Genomic DNA, 17954 nt, shown 5'->3' with positions numbered 1-17954 from the left:
TCGTCTAGGACGAACTTGGGCAAACATTTTTTCTGCGTCTGTTAAATTCATCTAGTATAAAAGACATGTACAAGACGCATAATGGGTCTGAACGAACTATCCTCTTAGCACGTCTTCGGAGAAGCACTAAACTGGATCAGTTCGTCCAGACGCATTAATATGCGTCTTCTGAACATCTTTATACTAGACAAATTTAGCAGTCAAAGCAAAAAAAATGTTTGCCCAAGACCGTCCCAGGCGAATTACGCGTCTTATAGTAGTTCTTCCCGTCTTTACAATAGACGGATAACATGAAAAACGCTTATTAATTAATTGTGCGTCTCCAGTCAAAAAACGGCCAATCACTATCCGACAAATGAGCCGTTGAAGTTCCGAAAGCTTTTCGGGCCCGAAAAACCATTCGGCTTGTTTGGAAAAAAATTGTCTTTGGAAACAAAAAACAAAGTGATTGTGAAGTTGGATGCCTTAATTAAAAGCGGTTTTTCCTTTTTAAAAGGGAATTGCTGCACACGAAAACTTTCGGGGAAAGGTCTCTAAATTCTCAAAAAAATAACCAACACTTGAAATTGTTATGCTTTTGAAAGACGGCTCGTTATTTTATGGTTGAATTCCCTTTGCTTTGAAGTGAATTAAAAACAACCAGTGAACCCTACGGATAACTGTAGTAAAAGTCTGTTCGGAAAGAGTGGGCTCACATTTTCTAAAGCACATTTAAAAATTCATGGCCCTGTATAGTTGTAGCCAGCAAATTACTTCTGCGCTGAAGTTGTTCTGAGCTAAAAATCCTGCGAGACGCCATTAATTATTGACTGATGAGGTCTGGCACAGCGGGAAAGATGTAAAATGGGGTCTCCTATTTTAACTGTTAGTATGAAAGGAATCCAAAACAAGAATTAAAGGCGTCGAAATAAACAATTGAAAACAGCAATTTCATCTACAGTCAACAACCAATGAAAATGTTTGTTTTGTTTAGGGTTTTTTTTAATGGAACCGGACAGGTGCGAGCAAAATATCATTAAGACCAAGTCAAAGCCGCGAAGCGTGTAAAGCTTTTGCTAGCTGAATTCCTTGCTAAAATTGTGACAGAAAGAGTCTTGAGTAGACCTACATTTGACGGTAATTAAGAATGGGGAACAAACAAGTTGCGTTTACGGAAAGTCAGCTTGAGGATTATCAGGTACATACTTCCTCAAAGTTTTTTCAAACGATTTCATTATGAAGAATTTGAAAATTTTTAAACGTAATTCTTCATTTGTTCTGCTTGTGTTGTCTCATAATGTGGATACAGGACTGTACATATTTCAATCGAGCTGATATTTTGAGGTGGGTGAGCTGTGATAATCCCTGCATATGGGAATACTTCAAGAATTTACTATTGCCGATGTAATGATGTAAAAGTAATTGATATTAGTGATTTAAAAGCAATAGCTGTTGTGGGTTACCACTCTGGATATGTCATGATATTTTAACGTCTTTGAACCAAGCTGATATTATGACTGAATAACAAGAAAATAATACACACTTAAAAGGCTTGGGTGCCTATATGGGAGTGTGCGCCTGGTGAGCTAAACCGGTGAGACATGCATGAAGTGTTAATGACATGGGAAATGAGACCTTTTATAAATCATGACTTAAATAGCAAATTCAATCAACATTATATATCATACACTTTCCGCTTACATTAGAAATCCAGTTCATATAGAGTGACAAGTCTGCATTAAAAATTGTGAACTAGAGATTTTTGTTGCCTTTTCAGAATTCATAAGAGATACAGGGAGTTAAACGCTGAACTTATTCCGGACGACTTTTCTGAACTTGAAGTTCAACCAAAGTTAAAATACACATTTCTTCAAAAACTCCCCGAACTTAAGGTAATTTTACACCAATAAATTATGTTCCTGGCCTATACCTTAGGACTAATAATGAAATAACTAGATCATCACTTCGCTGGCAATGTTTGCGGCTAAAAACGACGTCGACTGGATATACTTTCACCATTTGACTGCATACAGTGCAATAAAATGTAGATATATTGAAGAGTGAACTAAGGAGGTAAAAACTGATCTCATACACTTCGGAGAGCTTAGTTGCTTGCATTTGAGGCATTCGTTGAAAACTGGTCATAGTGCAAATGTATAGGGAGATTCCACCCTGTGCTTGTAAGGTGATCTTTGCTCTGCTTTCCGGCGATTGGGCAGGACTTTCTCTAATCAACTGTTAACATCTCTACCCCTTTATTTACCACTTCTAATTTTCAGTTTACGGGGAAAGTCTGGGGAAGCATGCTCCTCTTCGGGATAATATGCTTCCATACTGTGTTGTTGGCCTCCAGTCCATTTTTGACTGGTTAATGTCCTTTGCATTATGATTACCTGCAGGAGAACCCCTTTAGACGAAGGATATGTGAAGTCTTTTCCACCGATGGAGATGGTGGACTGACATTTGACGACTTTCTCAACATGATGTCAGTGTTGAGTGAATCTGTAAGTGTAAAAATCAAAGGGTTTTTTAACTTTAATTTGCCAAGATTAGAAATGCTCTAGAGTGAAACAAGTTTATGCCAGGAGAAAGTAGCGAGAATGACCTGGGGAAATGGGAGGAGCTATAATGGACTATCTGCATCTTAGTGGTCAGTCTTTTCGTTATGGGTTGTATTCAAATTTCTCTCCGGGCTGACGTGTGATTAAATTGTCTCGACTACATGTATTCTTTCAGAAGTATTGGATTAGTTTCTGCTCGAAAATTGAAAAGGAAAATATTTGTACTAATAGATTTTCTAATAAGGTTAAATTTGGTTAAACCGTTAAGAATAGAAATAAGCAAAATAAGTTTTACACAACGTTTCGATGACACGGAGTCATCGAAACGTTGTGTAAAACTACTTTCGCTTATTTTTATCCTTAAATATATTTTCTGGCATTATTTATATCTTCACCACAGGCTCCCAGAGAATTGAAAGCAAAGTATGCCTTCAAGATATTTGGTAAGCGCAACTGAATCACGAAATCATGCTTGTCTGAAAAAAAAAAAGATTTTTTTGTAGCCTTGTCTTCTTGCTATGAAATATTAATATGGATAGATGTCAACAACGATTCAGTTGCATTCGTTGAACACACTATCTCTTAATTTTCATATGTGAAAATTCCGCCCTAAGCTGAAATTCATCCAGTTAGAACGCTACGATAAGCAATGCGATCGCGAATTTCCATAACAAAAACAAACGGTCGAAAAGCCTGTCGGTTGAAGGTTGGACCTTCAAATTCTTTAATTTTGTGCTTTCTTTTTATTACATAGACTTTGATGGAGACGAGTATATTGGTAAAGAAGACCTCAGACTTACTGTGGGAGCCATCACAGCCAACGAACTTACTGACGATGAAATCGAGTTTGTTACTGATAAGGTATTGGAGAAGAACCATTATAAGACGGCCAAGTCAGAAGTTTTTACCTTGCAAGTTAATCTGGTTCTCTGGCAAATAAACTAGTATTGAACCTAGTTTATATGCGTTTTGCCTCCTTGATAGCAGTTCAGGGAGTATTCTACCTCACCTAAGTTTGTTTCTCCTCTTTATGGCTTTGGTTACCTTTGCTTTTGTTATTTTTTAATGTTCCCTTTTTTTTTATGGAAGATAGCTGCATGGATGGGAATGGAAAATTTAAGCGAGAAATACTGATCACACTTCTTTTTTTACTGAATGTTGAATATACTAAGGATATAAAATCGTGAGACACAACGGTATACTGGACAGCATTTTAGTACACTTGACGGAGATGTTCAAAGTGGAAACCGTTCCGTCGCGGGCTAGACAGCCGTGTAAGACTAACTGAGACAACAACTGAATGAATAGTACAGGCAGTGTTTCCCGCTCTTGTCTGCATGCCTTTGTCCAATTTTCTTGACCGGTTCCATTTTTTCCGGTTGTAATTTTATTCAAAAGGCAATAAAGTTGAAATACTATGTACGTTGATGGGTATTAGCGGCAAAAATATGCCCAACAATCCTTATCCAGGGAGGGAAGCATCGACACAACACACTCCTGCTTTTCTCCTGTCAAACGACTCTCATTCCCCTTAACTTTTCGGAATACCGTCGGTCTGGTGTTGTGTTCTTGTCACTGAAAAAGGCTTATGTTCAGGGAAACGCTGAAGTCCATGTGTCCTAATAATTGACCACTGAACGGCCCGTCCGCGGGCAAGAGGAAGCCGTCTGGAAAGAGGATTCGAAGCTCGTTGTTATAGATCGAACAATGGAACGAATCGACTGTTATTAACAACTGTGACAAATTGCATTGTCGTGGTAGATCGGGGCTAGCCAGAACATTACTTTGCGGGTAAATCACAAAATACCCGGACAATCAACCAAACTAAAAGCAAAGCAAATTTATGCAATTGCAACGATCGCTAAGACCGGAAAAAAGTGTTTAGGCAAGTCCAAATATAGTGCGAGATTTTTGGGCCAACCGTGGCAACCAAGCTCGGTAATGATCGACAAACTAAAAAAACTAAATTCTCTCTGTGATAAAATTGCTTTTAGGTTATAACGAAAAATAACTTAATTCATTATTGTGGTTTCGTTTTTTCGACTCATTTAGTTGTTAGAGGAAGCTGACCTGGATGAAAGTGGCCTTTTATCCTTCGCGGAGTTTGAAAACGTCATTGCCAGATCACCTGAGTTCATGAAGTGAGTGCATTACAGTTTTGCATTAATTATCGGTCTAGAACTGAAGCATAGTTCCTTTTGTATTTACTCCACAATTCCGAACCGAACTCGGTCCACTTCGAAATAAAGTGAGTCCTCCTAGAATTTCCTTACATGTACGTACATTACAATACATCATGATAATTATGATGTACTGTACCACATACCAAGAGCTTATAATCTCTTGCACATACTTAATGTACCACTCCTCATAGGGGCTTTTCAGGGCCAATAAAACGCAGTTAGCGAAACGACAGAAGAGAACAACAACAACTGTTTTGAATCCCAACTGCCCGGAGGCAAACTGGTTGGCTATTTACTTACAAGTGCAACTGAGAAATTGAACTTGGGACTATCAGGAACGTCCTGAACCCGGGATCCCCCGATATCAAGGCGAGCTCCCTGACCACGTCCGTGCCGGGCCGAGCTGCCTGCGCCTGACTTCCTTCAGCAAAGCAAAGACAACGGAAAGCTTATTGGTCGGAATTTTACAAATCATTTCAAAACACCGATTTGGGAGAAAATCTGAATAAGAAAATGAACAGTTGAAAGCGTCGGATGGGTGGGAAGAGACGCACTCTAGCTATAGTGTAGCATCAATTCTACAAAGGAGACTCCAATTGAAAGGTGATATTTCGAGCGTTTTTCCTTGGTCCACCGTGACCTGTTAACAACACAAGTAAACGCACGTACGAAAACCATGGCCAACGTTTACGTGAAGCATATTTTATACTCTGGGTAGTGAGCAATCCACTGCGGGATAAAAATATACGTCCTTTGAGCAACTGGGGCCTGGGGCCGGTCGCTCGAAGCCTGGATATAGCGCTAACCGTTGCGGGTTAGAAGAATCAAAAGCCGTAGGTTTCCATGGTATTTAACGCTGGTTAGCGCTAACCGTGCTTCAAGACCCCGGGCCTGATGATTTGTTATTAATACGAAAACTCATCATTTTGTTTCTTACAGCAATTTCCACATTCATATATGAGACAGATATATACGTCAGGCTCAAGTCGATGATGATCACTAGAAAGTAGTCTGAGTGAGATCTTTGTCCCTGAGGCTGACATGGAAGGCCCTATCAAACCCACGATGGAAACTGAACTCTCTCTAAGCCTTACAGTCAACCGTCGACCAACAGAAAATGAGAAAAAGATCCGTCAGAACCTTGCTCTTGGGTTCAATTTGAAACGCATGTAACCTATGCCGCTTCTTCACAAAGTTAATCCAAATAAACAACCTACAATGGCAAAGGAACCCGTGTGCCACTCTTGCTATGCATTACTGTGTCATTTTTTACTGCGTATAATTACCATAAATTCAGTTGTTAATTGTTTTCATGATGAGAATGAATGGCCTTATAAAGCTGCCTTAAGGGCCCACTGACCTGTTTTTTTTTTTTTTTTTTTTTTGGGGGGGGGGGGGGTGCGTTGCTAAGGATGTAATGGTTAAGTAATTTGAGAGAATTTGGCATTATTTTGGTCAGTTTCCAACTTTTGCAAAGCAATGACCCTAAATATGACGTCATCATGCCACGCCAATGGTGGGCCCTTATTTCATCAATCACGACTCAGTAGAGGAGAGGTGGGCTTACAATTCAGTTCCCGTTCTCAACAACGTTGCCTGGTACTCACGGTACTTTCGAAACCACATCACGGTATGGACTCGTCACTAACGACATAATACCCGTTTATTTTCGGTTATTTGGTTTGGTCAGGCGCTGGTTGATTTTGATAAAGACCGCCACACCTCAAGTTCTTTGTCTTTTAGTTGCATTAAATTAAACTCTTAAGATAATTCATTAGTTTTCTCAAAAATTGTCCACCATCTGTTTCTGATAAAAAGGTATTCGTAGATCCATTACCTGCTGATAGCTTTAGTAAATTCGTAGAGAGAGGTTTTAAATTACATACGCCAATAAGTTGAACCGAAACTCCGAGCAAGAGAAGATGTTTATTAACCGAAGACAAGAATGATGTGCAAAAACTTTCATTATAAAAAATGGAATCCATTGCTTCCAATGATAGAGCAGTAGCCGGTACTGAACAATTTTCCCGAACTCTTGTAGTTAGTGTAATGATTCATGTAGCTTAGTGTAGAGTATGTACTTTTATTCAGTGCTGTATGTAATTTGGTGCTTTTTGTTCTCTTTTTTGTTTTGTCTTCTCATTTTTAGCAATGTAAGTAGCGTTAGAACTATGTTAGTCTTGTGAAACTCTGTTTTTTTTTTGTGTGTGTGTTTGTTTTTTTTTTTTTTTTTTTTTTGTAATAAAGGAATTAAATAAAACAAAAAAAAAAGAAAAAAAAAAAAAAAAAAGGACGGACAGGCAAAAAAAGGGTAACAAAGGTGCAGCGCTAATTATGCGCGAACCGTGTGACTATGAGGCTAACTAAACAACAGCGTGCCTACGAGGCGGAACAATGAAACAGGCTAACGACAGCGTGCACAATGTGTCACGCCATGCGAGCTAATAGCGAGAACTAAACAACAAAGCGAAATATGGCGATAGAAAAAAGGGACCTTTGATCGAACCAGCCATTGCTGTCCGACATTAGGCCATTTTCGAAATATCAAATATTCAGCTTGATAGTGAGGCAGTGAGGACAAAAAAAATTCTCGGTTTTCACATGACGTCACAGCCGCCATGTTTGTGCCCCTAAACAAAGAAACGGCGGCCATATTTGTGTCCCGACCCAATCCTCTGGGAATTTAACTCTATTGTTATGCAAACGTTTTCTTTTGTTTTCGTTGAAAAACATGAGTGTTGATCAAGTGAGTGAAAACCACGTTGGAATGAATGTGAAAAATATTTACACATCATCCACTTTCCTTTGTCTTTGTCCTTACTGCCTCACTATCAAGTTGAATTTTAACATATATATAGTCTTTGTTTGTCCCCCAAAATTTTGCATAAACATTGTTTTTGTTTTCTCTTGGGACCATCATAAGTCCCAAGAGAAACTGGAAACAATGCTTATACAAAACTTGACGGGACGGACAAAGAATATCATGATATTTTCCGAAGTGGCCTAATGTGGAGCAGTCGTTGTCGCGTGTCGGAGGTGGGAGTAACCTGCGATCAGGCCCATTTTTAGCTTCGCCCATATGTTCTCTTATGTCGTCGCTCGCTAAAATTGGGCCTGACCAAAAGTCTCTCAAGAATTCCGTTTGGTCGGCCAAAATTTGGCCGACCAAACTCGTGATCTGATTGGCTGTTGAAACGCCGGAAGTGAAAATGCCATCGTGATTGCGCGGAGCTCTCGCGAAGTCCTCGAGACTAATCCGCCGTAAGTGTACGAAGAAATTTGCTCCCTTTTGTTCTTACAATGCCGTGGACGGTGCAACTTGATTTTTTTTGTATAAATGGAGATATGCCATCTGAAATATCTCATAACTTGTCCAGAATCGGGTTTGAATCTCTGGAACGAGTGAAATTAGCGATTCCGTTGTCGAGCTCTGTGGCCATGGGGTTGAAAGAACTTTGGCACAAAGTTCCCTGATGTTTTGAAAGCCGCTAAATAGCTGGTTCTTTCAAATGGCAATGAAAGCCGATGCATATTGGTTTTCTGGATGAGACAAGGGACATATATATCAACAGGAGGAGATGCTAATAAAATCGCAAGTTACACAAATGCATGTTTTGAATATCTGTGTATCAAACGGCTTTATTTATTTACTGTACATGACTGATGACACGGTTTTTTTGCACACTTCATAATATTTCCAGTTGATTTAACTTAAAACTCACACTCCAGAAACTAAAATGGCGTGTTTCCAGAGAGATCAATTGTACAACAATAAAAGAAACTTTGCGAGTCCATCTTACTGTTCGTACTCCATCAAAAAATTAACAGCCAAACGTATCATGATTTTACTGCGCGCAATTCTAGAAATACACTGCAACTGAAGATATTACCCGAAAAAATCACCAAAGAAACCTTCATGGGAAACACGTTAAAGGAATAATGTATTTCTCTTTTTTTTCTTTAAAAATCTATTGCCAAACCGTCCAACGACAAAATGCTAGGTTATCTCAATTACAAATTAAGATGTCAAGCTTAAAAGATTGCATATTCAGTGAAGTTCGGAGGGAGAATTACACCGGCCTTTGCCGCAATATAGTCGTCGAAAACATTCCCCATGCTTTAAATGTGTTTTTTCTCAAATTAAAGCCAACGGTAACTTTCGAATTCGTTCATAATATTCCTCCCACGGTAATTAACTTTGGTCAAAACGAAATAGCGTGAATCTGCCGTCCACGCGGGTATTGGTGTAATGGAAGTAAATTTGATTGGCCGACGAAGGACATGTCAATCAATCAAAAAAGGTGGGCGGAAGGAATTTCGAAGAGGAATTTGGTCAGGCTCTATTTTTCGTTTCGCCAACTCCACATTACGTAGCACGCGAAACTAAAATAGAGCCTGATCGCAGGTTAAGGTGGGAGTTTCCCTTTGCTTTCTGCGAGTTCTAAATTATGCATGATGACGTCATTGATTAGTTGGCCATTGCAACCATTGTTTTTGTCGCCATATTGTCGTTGAGTCAACGGGAGAATTCGCGTTTTTCAGAGTAGCCCAATCTTGAAATATCACTACAGCTATCACCAAACCTGCTTTCAAGGCTTTCTCACACAACGGTGTGTGTTTAGTTGTGGATTTTTGGAGCACAGAGGAAGATATCTATATGCATACGAGTGAGCGTAACACCTTCCTCAGCTTCTCTGTGGAAAAGTTTGGCGCCCAAAGTGGAAGAAAGCCTCCACACCATTCGTTTGTCAAGAGCTCAATCATTAGTCCGCTCGGTGAGCAATTAGAAAAGCAACGGTTTGACTGTTAAGCCAAATCAAGAATAAGATTTGTCCAACAGACCACGACAGATCGGCCAGTTCTATCCCACGTCGAACTTACAGTAGCAAGCTACCCGATCCCATTTTTTCCCGAAAAAACGAGAAATATGAAGCTCTTGGAAAATGCAAGGTTGGATACGCTTAGTGCAGCCATTACGATGAATACAGGAAACAGTCAAATTGATGGAAGGTGAGTTTTGGCTTCAAGGTGAACATTCTATTAAATGATTAAATGAACGCTGCCGTATTTCCAAAAATACAAATAGTGCTGATGACGTATCAGCAGTATCAGCTCACCTGTTTCACGAAAAAGTAAAAATTTAATTCTTAATGTTTTTGCCAAACTTACCCTTTTGGACGAAATTGAACTGATTAAACTTAAACCTGTGAAACTTTTAAGTTTACCGGTATTTATTAAAAGCTCAAAAAGAAATTATGGGTCCGTCAGATGACAGAGAACTTTGCAAGGCTAGATCCTACGCAAAAAGCCACTGAACTCGGAAAATGAATTACATCAAAAGGGTGTCATGATCACGGAAAGACAACCATTGTACCAGTGACTTTTTGACGTAAACTCATGGCCACATCTTACAATACCTTTGTGCTGCCAGATGTGGTCCATAGTTTATGATCCTTATCCAAAAAGACTAGAATGCGCAACAATTTGCAGATTTCATTACAAAGGCAACTGTATCTCTTTAGTTTAAAACCCTTTGACACCCAAACCGGCCTAAACCGGCCAGTTTGTCAATGGGGAACCCCTGGGAGTCAATGGCTTAAAAAGACCCTGGGTGTTGGTTGGCCCAATTCATGAATCCATTTGTGTTATGTGTCATTTGGTCTTCAGAATTGAAAGTTATTCTTGCAAGATGGCCGGTGGTGATAAAAAGCTGTACAAAACCTTAAATGAAGGCACTGGACCCAATGAACTTCAAGCACTATCACCACCTCAAAATACTAATGCTTGTAGCGTGTCACCAGTTAGAGGTTACCCTGGTATCCAAGCCAGTGCACGCCAGCGAACACTGAGTGCAAGCAGCCAAGAAGAAGGTGTATTGTGTGATACCATAAGTGGGAAGATGTTGTTCTACTTGATCTCTACACTGAATGCAGCATTTAATCCTGATTATGACTTCAGCAATGCCAAGTCTCACGAGTTTTGTCGTGAGCAAAACTTGAAAGAGGTTATCGATTGCATCAATGGGAATTTGTCTGCCATTATTGGAGAGCGCTTTGTGGCCATAAAAACTGGATTGTGGGCCGCTGTTGATGAAGAGATTAATCTGGTGGAGTGTGATATTTTCAGGTAAAACAGTTTCAAGGTTTATATCTAATTTACTGGACCATTCGTGTCTATGCACAGAAAGCTACAGCAGGTTTGAAAACTGAAATAATATGATAAATTTTCAGAGCACATGCAACAATGAGCAACAAAAGTAGTTGAGACACTATACTGTCATGTTTGTTACATTTTCGACTTGCACTCTCCCATTCATTGTTGGTAATGGAAAAAGTAAGTCTTGGTGATAAAAAAAAAACAACATTGTTGTGGAAGAGGGTTAAATGGAAAGATTACAACACTCCTAAAAAGTTGCAAGTGTTTCAACTCTTTTGTCGCGTATTGTAACGTTTTGCATTACTCAAGGAAGGCTGATTATTCTGGTACATGTTATTACTCACTCAAGTAAGTGTTACTGACACCATAAGTTGTGAGTAATGTACACTTTCAAAACCCAGGGGAACCATAAGTTCTCAACACTGTACAACCTGTTTGTCGTCATCTCTGCTGGCTCCCACAATAGCCCTACACTGGTGAGGAAGGTGTCGTGTCACCAAGTACAACAGAAAACAAAATATGTCACTGGGTGGCAGAGCACCCAGAGCAAAGCGAATGTAAGATTAATGCACCCTCTCGCCCTCATGGCAAATACATGTAGATATTGTCTGGCTTATATGCCATGTTGAAGTTACACTTATTGTACCACTGGTTAATATGAAAGTCCACACTTCAGCAAACCAAGATTTTGTCCGTGCAAGTACACTTAATCAGGAGAATTTCCCCAGATGACGACTTCGATGAAAAATTAATATGGTCTCCAGGTGCCTACAATCAGTGGCAAAAGTAGTTGGGATGCTAGTGCCAGAATGGGCCTGAAAACCTCTCAGACATCAGAAACTAAGCATAACTGTCAAAATTCCACTGAAAGCTTCAAAATACAAGTCCCCCCTCCCCCCAATCAATGTTGAAATAGACAAGGAAATGTATGTTCACTACTGGCAACATTGTTCTGGGGGGGAGGAGGCAAACTCAGTAAGAAAACCAACTTCAAATGGTGAGTGTCCCAAGACTTTTGCCACTGATTGTAGGTACTAACAGTAAGAGGTTCACTGTTGGAACGAAAGTCATGAAATGGAGTGACATGCATAAGTCTCAGAGAACAAGTGATTTGCTGGGTCTGCAGTGCCTTACAGTAAGTGAAAGAGTAGTCAAAGAGTTTCAAGCTTATGAAATTATGAGCCAACAGTAGATGTCTTCTTATGGGAAGACAGCAAATCGTATCAGGTGAACTGGGATGTTGGTTTTCAATGAGAGGGGAAAACCAGAATACCCAGTTAAAAGCATACCAGAGCAGAGTAGAGAATAAACAACATACCAAATCCAGGATTGTAACTGGGGACTTGCTGAAAGGGGAGTGCTTTCACCAACTCAGTACCAGTCATTTTGTTAATATTGAATCAACAGCATTGATCCTTGGATATTGTGATTGTTTCTCCTACTTGGGCTGTTACCTTGCTGTGGTGTAGGAGCTTGTGTGTCTCAGAGATCTCGAGAGCTATGCCGGCGGGAGCTCAGGCTCCCGGCAGGTCTAACCATGCCGGACAGGTTTTGAGGGAGAGGCCAGACAAAACACAGTCCCTGAACCCAGTATTGAGATTCTCTAACAATATCATTTTGAAAATTGCCTTTGTTACCAAAGTGAGAACAATGTTTATTGAAAAATCACCATGGTCTTGTGCCTTAATAAGAGGTGATGAAATCAACTCAGTTTTGCTGTTGTGATGGTATGTTTTCTTGTGATTCTTGGGGAAGTACTGAAACTTGTAGCATCTCTTCTTATTAATAATTATGATATTGTCATTGATGATCAAAATTTGCTGCAGACTTCACACTATGAACTTTGGCCCACAGAAGTAAGCAGAGGGTGAAATCACTTGGTTAAACGTAATATACATGATTTAAATGTAAGATTATCTTTCCTCTGAGGCTATTGGGCTGTCTTTGTGTTTGAACATTGGGCCCTACGTGTAAGTGTAGCTTTCTTTCTACATGAAGGTTAGTATAAGATACATTGTACAGTAATATTATTTCATCCCCATCAAAAATGTACCAGCAAGCAATTTGCTGTACTTGTCTTTATTGAGATATCAATTTTTGCAGTTTTCTCTTACACAAAAGAGAAATACATGAAATACATGTATCAAAAATTGTCCTGTTTTTCAATTGTTTGGTGGTTTCCACTCTCATCTGGTTATCATCTTGAATACAATGTAGGTACTAATGTTATTATACTGAAGTGCAATATGAGAAGGCAGCTATTACTTCTTACATGTATTTATCAAGTTTGGCAAAATAGCTTCACATTTTTAACCCATTGAAGAGTAAAATCATCTGGGGCTAGACAGAGTAAAAACTACTGTAAGTATGGCCAGTTTAGGCCAGTTTAGGGATGAAAGGGTAAATTAAGCAAGAAAAAGTGTCAAAAAATGTTTTGGGTTCATCTTACATGTATGGGCAAAAAAAGGTCATTTGATGAAAGGGACCAAAAATATATTTTACCTTTTATTTTTTTTTTAAGGGCATCATCGTACATGTACATGCATTTGTGTGTCACCTGTAGCCACAATAACTACAGTTTTTATTATTTGCATAAGTTGTACCTCCAGTGTTAACTGCTCTAAATTTGGCCATACTGGGTAGTCTCAGGAATTAACCAAAGTAAATAAAAATAATATTAAATCATTAATTGATTTTATTTATTTCATTGCATTGTTTTAGTTTGCACTTTACTAGTTTTCCATTACTCTGTGCTCTGGCATTATAGCAGATGGCAGCACCACTACAGGTGGCCTGCTTCTCAGGTGGATTGGTATGTTTCAGATCAATGCATGTGGAGAAACAGTGCTTTTCAAAACCTGGACTTAAGCTCTCCTTTGACTTTATTCTTGCTTTCATGCCGCTGTTTCTTCACAGGAAGTGATCTTTAAAAGACCAAGTCACCTGTTACCCATGTTATTTTGTAGGCACCTCCACAACACTCGTGGGGCACCACTACTACCGGTACTACTACTACTACTACTACTGCTCCTACTTTTCCTCCTCTTCCTCCTTCTACCCCTACCCCTACCCAGTGAGATAATTATACAGTAAGGCTACAGCTGTAGATCAGCACTTGTCTCTGTCTTCAGCTACATGTATCTTCTGTAACTTGTCCCAACTGTGTTGCATCTCCTTAGCTTCAGCTACTTAGCCTTGTCCTATGCCACATGGTTTTTAGTCTTCCTTGGTTCCGTTTGCCAGGTGGTTTTCAGTGGAGAGCAACCTTTTGGATGCATCCTGACCAGGGCTGTTATTAGGGGCCGTAACCCGTAACACCTGTTACGGCTGAGCCCAGTCAATGTTACGGGTGATGGTTGCTGCAGAATGAATATTCATGGTGCAAAACAAATTGAAATTTATTTATAAACATTTACCTTCTACAGAAAATATAATTACTGCCTTGTGTTGTCTGTGTTCCTGATTCTAAGACGTGCTTTTAATAAAAATCCTAACATTTTCTGTAAGAAACCTTTGGAGAACACCCCCGATCGATCGTTGTTGGATTCCGACGCCATTTTTTCAGTAACAAAATCATTATCAATGCATCGTACTTGGTATAAATGGTATAATTTTTCAAGGTTCTGTGATACATGACCATTTCCACATGGTTAGTAAATATCTTTATTCATCGTGAAGTTTATCTTATTGCCCTGTTTTATTTTCATCACTTTTTGATTGATTGCACCTCAGAGGGCTGGAAAATGCATTTCCGAGGATCTAATTTGAAGACTTTTCTGGTGGAGCATGCCCCAAGACCCCCCTAGGGGCTCCGGCCCTTGGGGCCTTCCTTTACATGGCCTTTGACCATTTATTTACATGTTACGGGTGAAATCTTGAGTGCTACACCTGCTTCAAAACTTAATGACAACCCTGCTGACTATGTGGTCAAACCATCCAAATCGCCTGTTCTTTATCTCTGGTATTATGCTATATAATTATGTATATCTGAAGGTTGAACTAATCAATAAGACATACATTTTGATCAATGCTGTGTGAAATCAACTTAGTGCCAACAGTCTGATGCAAGGAATAATATTATTCTCTTATGACATTGTTTCCAGTTACAACCCTGACCTTGATTCTGACCCTTATGGAGAGGAAGGAAGCCTTTGGTCTTTTAATTATTTCTTCTATAACAAGAAGATGAAGAGGATCATATTCTTCACCTGTAGGGCTTCAAGGTGAGACACGATGCCTATTAGAGTTATGTAAGTTGGACATTGCATAACACTTGCTTTGTCTTGTTACCTTGTAAGAACTTTATGAAAATACATGTATCTTAATTCCCTTTAAGCTAATCAGGTAGTCATGTATATCTCAAGTTGGGTCCTCAGAATTCTTGCTGTAAAAATCCATGAGGTTTTGCTGAGATCTGTAAGGATCTTTAAGGGTGCAGGCTTGTTGAGAATGATGGCTAGTTAATTAATCAATAACTATTAATTATTAGTATCACCCAACTAGTGGACTAATGCAAATGATGCATTTTGATTGGCTACGCTACTAGAGGACTATTAGTAATAGTCCTCGAGTAGCGAAAAGGGTGACGCTTTCTTTCATTTTATTCCCAAATAAATATTTCTTCAACTTGCATTTGCTAACTTTATTATTGCCTTTTCTGTCTGACTAGTTGGGTGATACTAAAACAATTAGACCCTTCGCCCTCAAGGGCCACGGGTTAATAGCCCATTCGGCTTCGCCTCATGGGCTATTGACCTGTAGCCCGCAAGGGCTACGGGTCTTATTGTTAAATATTGATCAAATAACTTAAATTAATGAACAGGTAAATGTAAGTATAGTTGGGGTTTGTAAAAAGCATTTTTTTACAACCATGATCACAAATCCTATACACAGCTTTCACTAGGGCTGCACCTTATAAGCAGTGCAAGGAAATCACAGTCTTTGTAGACATTGTTTATGCCAAAGCAAGAAAATCCTACAGTACTTTGAGATGTACATGTAAAGTAATGTTGCAATATTATTCTAGCCATACTCACTGGGAGTCAGCTTGAAAGAAGGAATTTACCTGTTTGTACTGTCTTGTAGAGAACACTCTGCAAGTGCAAAATAATAAAAAAAACAAGTTAATGGCACCGAGGAAGTTAAAGTGCAAGCAACCGTTGCAAAATGATATGCAAGCACAAGGCAACTGACAATAAAACAACAGTACAGCTGTAGAAGAAGTTTGTCTCTCTCTACATGTGCATGTACGTCCAGTTGCCTTCCTGGCTTTGTATGTCTAGTATAACTAAGTTGTAACAGGTCACCACTAGATTGCTTAAGTTTTGAACACCATCCATTTGACAGAAGTGGTTAAAAAGCGCTTTTATTATTTTGCATGAACTAGGTAAAATGTTCAAGTATTACAAAGAATTATTTTTTGTTGAAATATTTTAAGAATAAAAATCAGTGATTTCAAAGTTGTTGATTGACATGTTGATGACTCTGTGTTATCATTATCAGTCTACTTAAATAACTAAGTTGATTGAAATACATACTGTATGCATAAAAAAGGTGTGAAAATTTTATGGTGTAGGTTCAGGCAAAATAAAATAAATCTGTAGTCATGTAAAGAATTTGGTGCAGACAGAATCTGATTTTGTGTTAAAATCAAACAATCCAGCTTTGTGCAACATTTTTTTAGGATTCCACCAGTGCCAAGCTCTTTACATGACGATAAATTAAGTTTAACAATAATTCCATGAGTGCGCATTGGATATGGGATGGTAAATAGCCAACGAGGCGCGTAGCCTACAAACGCAAACGGAATAAATGTTCTGCTAAATTCCTTAAACTCTAAAGGTTTGGGAGTACAAAATACGAGCAAAAAAAGTGAGAAAATCTGAGAAAAATTGAAAAAAAATTGATGAAGATGCAATGATGTGTAATACTTGGTTGTCAGACAGATGCAGGCTCATCACAAAAACATTTCTCATCTTTTTGTGTACTTCTAAATGTCGGAATTGATCCAAACTTTCTAAACTTTTTTTGCTTTATTCAGAGATAAATTTCGCTCTCCAGAGAAAAAAATTTTAGTGGAGCAACGCTTAGCACAATCATTTGCCATATAAGGTCAAATTAAGGTATGGTATATGAGCTGATAACCGTGATTGAGTATACCAATCGGAGCATGAGAAATGCATTAACTGAGGTTGAAAATTCAATAAAATTATATATCTCATTAACTTAGTAATTCCATTAGCTTAATTATGATGACATGAAGTCATCGAAATGTTGCACAGCAACTTTGATATTTCTGTTTTCTATTCTTGTTGGAGATTACAGATTTATTTCCTAACCCATATCATATGATCATAAGCCGCAGTGCTCAATACCAGTCTGGTGATGAACAGTTTGAAATGGAAGCAGTGGATACATCATACGAGGATTCTTCCTTCAGCAGGTATTGCATTGTAGCATTTTTGAACTTTATCACAAACTTGTGTCAAACAAAATTTTTAAAAAAATTCTGCACAAAATATTACTGTGACTAAACTATTTTTTGTCTTCTTTCTCAGGAATTCACCCATACTCATTACCTAGATGGTACCACAAAATGCACTGTGATGATGTCAAGGGTATTTTGTAATTTCTTCTGAGAATACGCCAATCAACTAAACATGTCACAAGAATGAAGGAAACAATTAAACATGATATAATACTTCCTGATTTGTTCCTGATTTGTTCCTAAACAAATTTATACAGAACACATGAGATTATACACATAAAAGTCTTGTAGAATTGTACAGTGAGAACAACCTATTTTGAGGTTTGTTGGCTCTAAGAAACTTTTCTGAGTGGTTGTGTTGGTAAGACTTTTAGAAAGTTCAATGTGGTGTAGATAATAACATTATTACCTCCAAATGGTCAAGATTATATTTATTTTACTGAAATGAAGTGGCATACTTTAACTTAATGACCTAGCAATTATTGCTTGAAGCATGGTTACTGTAGTATTACTAGTAAGTGTTATGAAGAATTGGTTACTTAAAAATAATTCTTCACCAAAGGTGAGGTGAATACCGAAACGACACCG

General features: G+C 38.6%; 2 protein-coding genes across 3 annotated transcripts in view; both read left to right on the top strand.

The window, feature by feature from the left end:
* The first annotated feature begins 1031 nt into the window (after positions 1 to 1031).
* Positions 1032 to 6110, top strand: LOC137997112 (calcium and integrin-binding family member 2-like). Its single transcript, XM_068842900.1, has 8 exons — positions 1032 to 1177; positions 1289 to 1323; positions 1757 to 1871; positions 2379 to 2483; positions 2941 to 2983; positions 3295 to 3401; positions 4593 to 4681; positions 5663 to 6110. Exons 1-8 carry the CDS (start codon positions 1127 to 1129, stop codon positions 5682 to 5684), a joined length of 567 nt encoding a protein of 188 aa, XP_068699001.1. The 5' UTR covers positions 1032 to 1126; the 3' UTR covers positions 5685 to 6110.
* Positions 6111 to 9184: 3074 nt separating this feature from the next.
* LOC137997094 (repressor of RNA polymerase III transcription MAF1 homolog) overlaps positions 9185 to 17954 on the top strand; it is a 10968-nt gene continuing 2198 nt past the window's right edge. The window contains exons 1-5 of one of the 2 annotated variants that reach the window (XM_068842877.1): positions 9185 to 9733; positions 10391 to 10849; positions 14983 to 15102; positions 17244 to 17321; positions 17437 to 17954. The exon at positions 17437 to 17954 is cut by the window's right edge and continues 2198 nt beyond it. In XM_068842877.1, the coding sequence (XP_068698978.1) occupies positions 9651 to 9733; positions 10391 to 10849; positions 14983 to 15102; positions 17244 to 17321; positions 17437 to 17461 (765 nt within the window). In that variant the 5' untranslated portion in view covers positions 9185 to 9650 and the 3' untranslated portion in view covers positions 17462 to 17954. Of the gene's footprint in view, positions 9734 to 10390; positions 10850 to 14982; positions 15103 to 17237; positions 17322 to 17436 lie in introns of both variants that reach the window. The other variant, XM_068842867.1, reaches the window with a different exon arrangement.

This window comes from Montipora foliosa, chromosome 1 (assembly GCF_036669935.1).
Source record: "Montipora foliosa isolate CH-2021 chromosome 1, ASM3666993v2, whole genome shotgun sequence".
NCBI classification, from domain to species: domain Eukaryota; kingdom Metazoa; phylum Cnidaria; class Anthozoa; order Scleractinia; family Acroporidae; genus Montipora; species Montipora foliosa.
This window is presented reverse-complemented; position numbering and strand designations above follow the sequence as displayed.